The sequence below is a fragment of the Gymnogyps californianus genome, chromosome 10 (assembly GCF_018139145.2).
Source record: "Gymnogyps californianus isolate 813 chromosome 10, ASM1813914v2, whole genome shotgun sequence".
In the NCBI taxonomy this organism is placed as follows: Eukaryota; Metazoa; Chordata; class Aves; order Accipitriformes; family Cathartidae; genus Gymnogyps; species Gymnogyps californianus.
Window position 1 is genome coordinate 14,650,529 of NC_059480.1, and position 10,451 is coordinate 14,660,979.

Genomic DNA, 10,451 nt, shown 5'->3' on the forward strand with positions numbered 1-10,451 from the left:
AGAGCCATGTCTGATTTCAATTAGGGAAGGTAAAAATCAAACCATGTTCAATCAATTTCCTCTATATGTGCTTTTGAGATACTAAGACTTCACATGATATATCACGTGCTTTTAAATCTCATTTTGATTGAAACTTCTCTCAAAATAGAAAATCTCACTTTAAAACAACATCTTCCCATACACATTGCATGTATGCAGCAAGACAGTGATGGTTTTGAGGGAAAATCTTATCACCTCCATTTCATTCAGGAATGACTGTCTTGCAGCACTTAAAAAAAAGATTTTTTTAAACCTCATTTTTACAAGGAAGTGCACCTTCAAAACTACTTGTTACACACCAAGGACTTTCACGTCCACTTCAACATCAGTAAATAATTTAATTTCTGTTCTGCAATCCAAAAAGTACCACAATGAAGAGCATTAACCAAACATCTTTCAGCATCCAGTTAAGAACTGAACAAGACTGAAAATCCAGTCAAAGGAAAGGAATATTCACTCTCTCCATCTTAAAAGACACTAGAATAAAGGATGTGGACAAGAGTCTGAATATAGCTCCTTTCACTAATTCTGTTAAAAAAATAACAATCCATTTTAATGTTGCAGCTTTATTTGAAAGTGACTTAGAGTTTTGGTAACACATTTTTTTAATACAAAATTGATACAATGAAAAATAAGCTTCTGAGGTTTCCTAGAGCAATTACAGGCTGTAAACTCATAATCAAATGTACTATATAGAAAAAAGGTAACTTTGTTCAAAGTCTTGTTCACAGACCAGCACCAAGTGATCCTGAAAATCTAGTTTTACTCTATGTGCCAAAAAAACCAAAGCCCACCCAAAACCTCACTTCCTAAGTAAGCAAAGTCTCATTGCAGTTGTTCTACCTCACTGTATTTCCAATTTACAGTAACAGTTGCGACTAACTGTACACAAGAAACACATCAAGATTTCCAACAATATCTTCAGTGAGTAAAGACCAACTTTTACATACCTGGTATTTTAAAGGTTTTTAAGGAGTCACGGACAACTAAGTATTTGGACAAAACTTTATGAATTGCCATTTCCAAAGAACTCAGAAGTCCATTAAAAAAAAAAAAAATCCAAAGCCCTCTAACAGTTCCTTTTAAACTATTTCATTTCAGCAGGTCAATTTCACAGATCTTGGGATCACTAATTATTTTTATTCCTATGTCTGCAGTACATCAAAATCCCATCATATAAACTAGCAGGATTAATAGGATCCAGAGAGGGGAAGCGGGGGGGAAAAAAAAAAAACAAACAAAAAAAACCCTATACAGTCCTGCAGTTCTTTTACCATTCTTACCACGTGCTCAGTAGAAAGTAAGGCTCCTCCCAAAACTCACCTTTTTTTTATTTTTACCTTTGTCTGAAATCAAGTTTCTCGAATAGAAAATCTACTTTGAGAACAAACTTTCTCATTATACACACAGTTTCCCAAACGTCCCATTTTGGGGGGTAACTGTACAACTTGGCTTCATACCACCCTTGCAGGCACAGGAAAGATACTGTTGCTCAAACAGTAAGGCTGTAGAGAGCTACCAGACAGGAGCAAAATACTGCTACTCCAACTCTGAAAATAACTGCTAGTGTTATTCTTACATTTGCTGTTCTCTGTATCCCACAAAGCAAACTGGTTCTGAATCATGCAATGTCGTGCAATCACATTATACTTTGTAGAAGACTGCAAGGGTCTGTTTTTTGCTCTCTGCTAGGCTTGCTTTTCGCTTTATGATTCTTGGGCTCATCAATCTGACTTGTTGTACTGTGGCCGTTCATGTAGGTGTGCTAGGAACAGCATCAGTGTAAAAGGATGCTAATCCAGTAACCCCAGAAAATCTGCAACTTTAAGTCTTCCCTAGAAACAGGGGAAATTCCACTTCCTTTTCAGGCTCTTTGCCTTTCTCTTTCATCTCTGAAACATACACTGATCCTCCTTCACCACCGCTCTCCACCCTGTGATACCAATGTAAACAAAACCCAGTGATTGAATAATCAAGTTTTGCCAGTGAAAAAAAGCACCATATCGTTAAACCTTTGTTCCTTTCAGTAGAGTTACAGCAGCATTTAGACACCAAAGCCTCATGCATAGTATTGCTTAAAACCTTGCTCCCAGGTCCTCTGTATTAATGTACCCTGCAATGCTTTGGGTCCTGGTATTAAAACAGAAGAGATATTGAACATACTATGTGATCACAGGAACATGGATAGTAGTTTCTCTGAATTTCTAGCTACATAAATTTGTGTGCAACAGACCTACTTTGTGCCTGGTGACATTTACAATGCAGATTTAGTTCTCCTGTGAGGCTGACGAGTCATTCACTATTCACTGGCATTGAACAGTTTTGCCGTAGCCACCTCTTCCAGCATCATAGTCTTGCCGATACTCATCTCGGACCTTACGAAGGAGGAAAAAAGGGCAGTCCAGTAAAGATGAAGAAAAACAATTTCTCAAAAACTATTACAACATCAGAATATAGTCAAACCGAGTTCACAACATGTAAGTGGCCACAGGGAGCTGACTGACAAAACAGAAGGCAAAGTGCATTATGCAGAAGCCCAGAATACAGCATAAACTAACTTTCTTTTTAATAATGTCCAGGGGGACTCTTCAATCAAGACACCCAAAGTGAGGATGGCTAGCCTCATGCTTCAACAGTAACAGCATCTGCTACCTGCTCAACTTTAGGTAAGCTAAGTGCTGTCCTTTGTGTTCCTGACAGCCTTACATTTTCTGGGCTTATTTACAGGCATTATCTCCCCAAGCAGCCAAGAAGTTTCTGAAAGTACTTTCAGTGAAATATATGAAAAAGTTATTTATTCTTAGTGGATAACAGCATCATTGATGTCTTACAGACAAACATATAGTACTATCTTAAACAATAATTCCTAAGTTGCTATTTCTGAAGTTGTTCTGAGTGTGTTCATTTAAAAAGCAGTAATTTGGCAAAGTCACCAGTCCCTTAAAAAATAGGCTGTACAACAACCTACCTGGCCCCCTGATCTTCCACGACCATACTGTCTACCCTCCTTAAATCCTGCATCCCAGTCTGTCCTTATGATCCTATCATCAAGTCTGGTTCCATTGATGTATCGCATTGCATTTTCAGCATCTCCTCTTGCATAATACCTTAGGAATAGGTTAATGAAAAAAATGGGCTTCTATTTTCAACACATGGAAGAAAGAACAATATCAAATAGGCTACAAAACCAAGTATTTGTGTGAATCAGGTTCCTGCTCGGTTACTTTTAAAAGCAACTGCTTTTATGAAGCTATGTGGGCTGAGGAAACTGCTAGTGAAACAGAGCAATACGCAGGAATATTAAAAATGCATATATTGGATCAAGTTCCTTAACCATGCTCACCCTTAAAAACATAAGGCTCTGTTATTATAGAAAGAATGAGAAGCCCCATCCATGCTCTGTTCATCCTGCAAACTTTCACCATTTCAGTGAGTTTGCTAGAACCAGTGACAGAATGATCTTCAAAAAGACTTGCACGTAATGAATTCAACACATGACAGGGATGCAAGATACCAACAGAAACTTTATGTGTATGCTTGCATGAAAAGACATCTCTTTACGTGGGCACTGAGAATATGCTTCTACTGCAGAGGCCAACTATCTAAAAAATGTCTGGCTTAAAGTATCAGAGTGAAAGCAACCCAATAACCCCACTCGACATTCAGTGTATGTTAGAATCATAGAATCATTTAGGTTGGAAAAGATCTTTCAGATCATCGAGTCCAACCGTTAACCTAGCACTGCCCTCTCTCGCCCAGGACTCCCATAGACACTTTAGCAACTGAATAATTTTATCCTCGGATAATTTTCCCGTGACTCAGAGCCTGCATTTCAGTTCACCCATGTCCTGACCGCTCCTGCCCACCGCTGCGGCCGCCTGCGGGCGGCACAACCAGCCGTCGCCCCAGCGCGGGGCCCGCTCCCCCCGCCCGGCTCCAGCGGCCGCGGGGCAGCAGGGCCGGGCCCGCAGAAGGATACTCCACGAAGCAGAAGCCGCAGGCGGTTTTCTTCACTTTGTCCAGCCCCATGATGACCTTCTTGATGTCGCCGCTCTTGCCGAAGAGCTCGTGGATCTGCTCCTCCGTGGTGTAGAAGGAGAGGTTCCCCACGTACAGCGTGCAGCTCTTCCTCAACAGCCGCTCCTGGTCGTACCGCGTCCCCTGAGCCGCAACGACAGCGTTACCCAACGGCGGGCCCGCAACCGGGCCCGGGCCCGGGCCCGGCCCAGGCGGACCGCCCGGCCCCGGCCCCCGCCCCCGCCCCCGCCCCCGCCCGCAGCAGCGGCGGCGGCGGCGGCGGCGCCCCGCTCACCCGGAAGTGCTGGTCCCGGTACTGGCTGAGGTCAGCGTAGGAGTCGCTGCGCAGGATGCTCAGCGTCCCTCCGGAGCACATGGCGGCGCGGCCGCCCGCCGCCCCTCAGCGCCTTCCCGCCCCTCCGCGCCCCCGCGCACGCGACCTGCGGCCGCTGGGCGGGCAGCCAATGGCGAGGCGGGCCCCGGCCCTCGCGAGAGCGGGCGGGGCGCGGCAGCGGCTCTCGCGGGAGCCGGCGGGGCGGTTCTCGCGAGAGCGGGCGCAGGATGGTGCTGCGGCGGGTGCTGTTCGCGCTCCTCAGCGACCCGCGGCTGATCGAGAAGCTCTCCGAGTCGCGGCCCATCCGCGCCGCCGCCCGCCTCACCGCCGCCGCCATCACCCGCGGGCAGCTCGGCGCCCGCCGGGCGGCGCGGGGCCTGGGCCCCCGCCTGCTCCGCCTGCGCGACGCCTTCCTCGGGGAGCTCAAGGACGGCGCCCGGGCGCGGGGCTGGCCGTGGCCCCCCGGGCGCGGGCCGGGCCGAGGCGGCCGCCCCGGAGCAGCGCCCTGACCGCCGCGCCGAGGGAGAGGCGGCTGCGGAGCCGCAGCCGGCGCAGGATCCCGCCAGGGAGGAGAAGGAAACGGCGGCCGCTTCCCTGCGCCGAGCGCAGGAAGACGAGTGCGTTAGAGCCGGCGGGTGAACGGGCCCCGGCGCCTCGGTGACGGCCTCCTGGTGACAGCCGGACCCCACCAGCCTCTCCTGAACCGGGCAGGGTGCACTGGCGTGCTGCGCCAGCCACGGAGGACCCCAGCGTTACCCCGGCCTGCGTAACGCGCATCGCGAGCTGCGGACTTACACTGCTGTGCCATAGCGTATAGCCATGAGCGGTTCCTGAGTCCAAGCATGAAAACGTGAAGCATGCTGCTTATTGGTATGATGGATTTTCATTTCAAAGTCAGTTTACACTTTCCACAGTACTCAGTAACAGGCAGAAGGCAGACTCACATTAAACATCATCCAGAATACTGTCAAGGTTGTCACTTTAAGTGCTTGATAAGAAACTGGAAATAAAGCCAAATCTCTCACTGGAGTTGCTCTAACAATTTCTGTCTATACAACAGTAATATTCTACATTTGAGACAACTTTGATACAAAAAGAGCTTTAAATGTCGGTGATGGTGATGGATACGATAATTGCTCATTTTACAGGTAGGTAAAAGAGATTCAGTAGCTATCCTAAAAGCACACCTCAAGTCTATGGTAGCAAGAAGGGTTCTGGGGGAAAAAATGACCAATAGAGCCATCCTAAACATAAATATGGAAAAGGATGTATCCATCATATGTGATGCACTGGGCTGGTTTACTTAAGTTGCTGTATCTAACAACATACATGAGACTAAAGTAGTTAACCTTCCTTCATAGCATGTTTCACTAGTCCAGCTGACTAGATGCTTAGTTAACTGGGGAGAATGATTTCCATTGTTTGTATCACCCCAGGTGAAAAGAAGCTTGCAAATTATCTGAGATACATTTTCCAGCATTGCTGGTAAAATTAAACCTCCCACCAACAAAGACTTAGGTGTGCATGGATGGAAAAACTGCATCTATGGTGTAAATGATGAAGATCTAGCTGGTGAGACAAAAGCAGTGTATTTTCAGTCTGAGCTAGTATTTGTAGTCCAGGTTCTCTTCCTGGCTCTATCACAGGTTACCTGTGCAGCGGTAGAGGAGTCATCATGCCATGGGAATGGTGCTCCCACCACATCCCTGAAGAGTTTCAATATCTATCCCACTGAGATTGCCAGAGATCATAAGTTTTATGAAAATAATTTTCAGAACTTAAGCTGTTCAAGAGAACTGAAAACAGCAAGCAGGATATGGAGTACCAGCGGTGGCACACGGCTATCGTCCCAATGTAGAGAGCAAACAGGAAATTAACTTGGAAAATACATTTGGTGTCATGATGCTTTCATAACTACTTCCACTAGAGTCATCAATACAAACATACATGCACCCCCTCTCCCCCTGTCTCCTCCAAAAACATGCACTTTTAATTTACAGGCTTGTCCATAACGAGGGATGAAGGATGTGGGATGAACATGTAGGGGAGACAACACAAAATGCTTTACAAGAGAGCAAGAGCTATGTTCCCTAAAAATCTAGATTGTATGTATAGTTTGGAAGATACAGGCAAATCCTTCACACAGGGATTTTTCCTAGCTTCCCTTTAGACCCTGGTTATCAACCTATGTTGTTATTCTCTCTCTTGAAAAACTGGCTCATAAGACCTTATGTAAAGCTGTGTGGATGAAGAACTGCAAAAAGCATTACTGCCTTTGTGAGCAGAAAGAATTCAGATGTCAGATTCGTTTCATAGAGAGAGGCTTGACCTACAATGCATGTGCCAAATTGGTGTCTCCCTCTGCGTCGGGATGTTTTGGATCCAGAAGTTCACGCAGGCAAAACTGAGAATTGTTAGTTGTGCTATACTAGTAAGCATATACATCATTCTCAGCTGAAGCTCAGGGTTATTTGTATCCCGCTTTAAAATCACACTGCTCTCCAGTAGAGAGCCAGGATGCGATCTGTCATTCTCACTAAGCTGATTTAATGGGGAGCGGTTACTGAAAGGGGAGGGGGGCGCAGGGGATGCAGCTCCTCCCGCGGCTCCTCACACACTCCCCTGCAGGAGAACGGGTGGATCTCTAGCGCTGCGGTAAGCCAATTCGGAGATCCAGCTGCATACAAATGCATACAAAGGATCAAATCCCTTGGAGTTACCCGTTTTCTGCCTGCGTAGCTCCTTGAACCAGCTCACCGCAGGGCCCGCTGTGCACCATTGCTGGTGTTAGAGCCACGACAGAGCGATGAAAGCTGTGAGACGTGCAGCGGGACTGCGCAAGCGAAGGACTGCCCTGTTTGCAGTAGCTAAACAACAGATGGGCTTAATGGCACCAAAATGCAGCATTCTGAAGCTGCTGTATGTAATACGTATGTAGCGCGTCCGCAAGAATGGAACCGTGGCACAAAACGCTAAACAGGCAAAGCTTGAATTTTAGGATTTAGCACAAGTACTTACGCTGAAGCATATTCCATGTTCTACACCAGATTCTGTCAGATCAACGCTGGGGATTTTTCAAGACAGAGCCACCCCTGAGCCACATCAGACAATATTACAGTACTGGTGCCTGTATTGTGACTGCAGTCTGGTCTAACGACTGAGAGGAGGCTTGGAATTTTTAAGAGCATAAAAATAAAACCTTATTGAGTCAGACCAGCTTTTGTCTAGTCCTGTAAACTCTCTCCAGCAGCCGAGTTAATGCCTATTATCAGTAAAAACCACACAATCCACAAACCCTCTGTCAAAGACTGTAAGAACTTTCAAAAATAAATCACAGGGAAAGAGCTAAGTTTGAATCGCAGTTTTGGTGGGCTCTGATTTCATCCTCTCTCATCAGGAAAATTAGACAACTTCATATGAAACACCACAGGGGCTGAATAACTCAAATTTTAAGCAGGTTCTATCCAGAACTGGCTATACTGGTGAGTGTAAGAGCATGAAGAAAGGGAATGAAGAGACTCAGGGGAGCTCCCAGTGCTACTGCTTGTGCTGAAGGTGGGTCTGTGAAGAGGAAGGTCTCGCAGCACCTTTGGACAGTGCCCAAGTGAAGTGAAAAACTAAAACACTCTTTTCCTAAAATCTAAAGGCTTTGCTGATCTCTGTCTACCTGAAGGATGTATAGTCCTAGCTGACTTCTCCAGTGTCCACTGAATAGGAAGGGTATTTGTGGTGGGTCTTCCATTGATAAGTGTGGAAATATCAAAGTCTCATTCTTGAACAAGACACCACATTTTGTAATTGTGGCTCTGACTGTACCAGGGATTATAACAAAAACATGACAGTCACTGCAGGTAAAATTGTTTGCTCGCTGCTCTACTGTTCGGCAGAGGGTTTCTTCTTCAGACCCAGCCATATCAATGACTTCTATATGCGTGTCTCTCTTCTTGATATTAAGAAGAGACCTAGGAGGCATGTAGGTATGAGCAAAGAGTAAAGTATAGTGTCTTGGATGGTTTGAGGACTCTGGAGAATGCACGAGTTGCTCCAAGTGAAACAAACATGGTATCAGTCCTCCCTGGTGTAAGCACCCAAACAGCAAAGCCCCGAGAACATTGAAAATAATAATGACGTGTTTCCACTTCACAGCTCTCTTCTGTGATGTGCTGAACAGGACTAATGGCAAGATGAGAGGAATGAGAAACCGAGGTTCTTGGTGACTGAATAGGGAGAGAAATGCCAAAGGAACAAAATAAAACAGCAGTAATGTTGGATTGCCCTCAGAACGTACTAATAGCCCAGATGACCCATGGTAATGTGATTTGACCCGTATTAATTGATGGATATATTTCTTTAACATTTTAAAACCAGCACCAATGGCCAGAATATGTAAGATCCCAAAGAGCATTATTCCATTGACTGTAAAATGTGTAACTCGTGGGTGACTTCCATGCAGTGCAAGATTATGAGGATTAAGATTATAGCTGAGAAAATTGAAAGGGGTTACTATCATTTTCTCATTTAATTGACCTATCACATCAAATAGGCTGCTCTTCCTAATGCCATAGAGGTTGTCTAAGCCCACAGAGGTAAAATAGAAGGTGTCGGCCGTTATGAAAACAATGGCAGTAAAACATGCGCATAGGACAAGCTTCAAAAAGTGGTTTATGACAGTTTTAATGCTCTTTTGAGAGTCAACAATGAAACCTGCCCAGTAAAGCAGGGGCATGAGAGCAAATGCCAAAAAGGTTGGCCTGTTGAAAAACCCAGCAGTCATTACAATACCTATGAGAGGGCTGCTTGTAGGCTCCGCTAAGCTGCCATCAGACTTCCTTGAGGAAACCAACACCATCAGAAGAGCAAAGAGAAGTCCTTCAAGTGTGTTGGTAAACGTTCTTGTATAGAATACCAGAGTGACATACGATCCAGCAAGAAGTACCAGTGCTTTCCACGGATCTGCTTCCCAGAAAGGAGCTAATCGATAAACACTATAGTCGAGTATGAAAGAAAAGATTGTAAAGAGAAGGCGAGGTGATACAAGAAGGGTGTAGCTGTTGATGCAACTTGAACATATGTCCAGCTGCTGCAAAGACTTGATCACCCAGTAGGTAACTCCAGATGTCATTAATGGGAAAACAACTGTTCTGCAAGGAGAGCTGGAAAGGAACTCCCAAGGATAATAGACCTGTAGGTTTAAAATATCTCCTATAAAGGAAGAAAAAAACAAAAAAAAATACAGACATACATAATATATTTTATTCAGTAATTCAGCATTAGGGATACAACTTCGTGTAAGAGGCATCACGATGCAGAGCAGTCCCTAAACTTTTGAGACAGGTGTCAACCTTGAAATTTTTAGGAGTATACGATTAATTTTTACAAAGCTTCAAGAAAAGAAAAGAAGTCTGTTACGGTGGTGTGGTTCCCGGCGCCACTTGCTGCGGACAGCACAAGCAGGAACGCAGCCACCCAGAGCCGCAGATCCGCTCCTACCCTGCTTGCAAGAATCGCCTTGTAACTAAAGGGGAGAGTAAGGCGGGTTGCTCCGTTCGATTTTCTACACAAGCACCTGCTTGTAACTTGCAGCACGGGAGGAAGGCTGTATCTCAGAACGACGGCATATAGTAGATACGTGCCTATGCGTTGCGCAGCACAGCTTTATGTCCCCCGCGGAACCCGCGCTCTAGGGCTGCAAGGGGAAATGCCCCCCTCGGGGTCTCTCCACCCCGGGCGCACCGGAGCGGCCGGGACCGTGCCTCGCGCGCGCCGCAGGGAGCGCTCCCGCCGCTGCCCGCCGAGGGGTCGCGGCCGGGGCCCAGCGCCCCGCCGGGCATGTGGGCACCGCGGGGCCACCCCGCCCCGGCCCCGCCCCTCCCGGCAGCGCCCGCCGCCTTACCTGCCATCACCTCGGGCGACTGGAAGAACTCGTCGGGGTGCAGGTAGCCGGCCTGCGGCAGCAGGCACCAGCCCGCCCGCAGCGCGGCCAGCAGCGCCCACAGCCCCTTGGCCCACATCCCGGCACCGCCGCCGCCGCGGAACCGGCTCCCAGCCCCGCCCCGCCAGG

General features: G+C 46.8%; 2 protein-coding genes across 4 annotated transcripts in view; both read right to left on the reverse strand.

The window, feature by feature from the left end:
* The window catches only part of LOC127020208 (nuclear cap-binding protein subunit 2), a 42,288-nt gene extending 37,856 nt beyond the window's left edge, over positions 1-4,432 (reverse strand). For 2 of the 3 annotated variants that reach the window (XR_007767031.1, XR_007767032.1), the window contains exons 1-4: positions 4,352-4,432; positions 4,019-4,200; positions 3,008-3,146; positions 2,277-2,414 (exon numbers count right to left, since the gene is read on the reverse strand). Coding sequence is in view for 1 of the 3 variants with exons in the window: in XM_050902682.1 (XP_050758639.1) it covers positions 2,343-2,414; positions 3,008-3,146; positions 4,019-4,200; positions 4,352-4,432 (474 nt within the window). In the remaining 2 variants the exon portion in view is untranslated. Of the gene's footprint in view, positions 1-595; positions 2,415-3,007; positions 3,147-4,018; positions 4,201-4,351 lie in introns of those variants that run through there. The other variant, XM_050902682.1, reaches the window with a different exon arrangement.
* Positions 4,433-8,030: 3,598 nt separating this feature from the next.
* On the reverse strand, positions 8,031-10,401 carry PIGZ (phosphatidylinositol glycan anchor biosynthesis class Z). Its single transcript, XM_050902841.1, has 2 exons — positions 10,284-10,401; positions 8,031-9,592 (listed from the first exon to the last, which is right to left on the reverse strand). The coding sequence occupies exons 1-2, from the start codon at positions 10,399-10,401 to the stop codon at positions 8,031-8,033; spliced, it is 1,680 nt and encodes a 559-aa protein (XP_050758798.1).
* Positions 10,402-10,451: the final 50 nt, after the last annotated feature.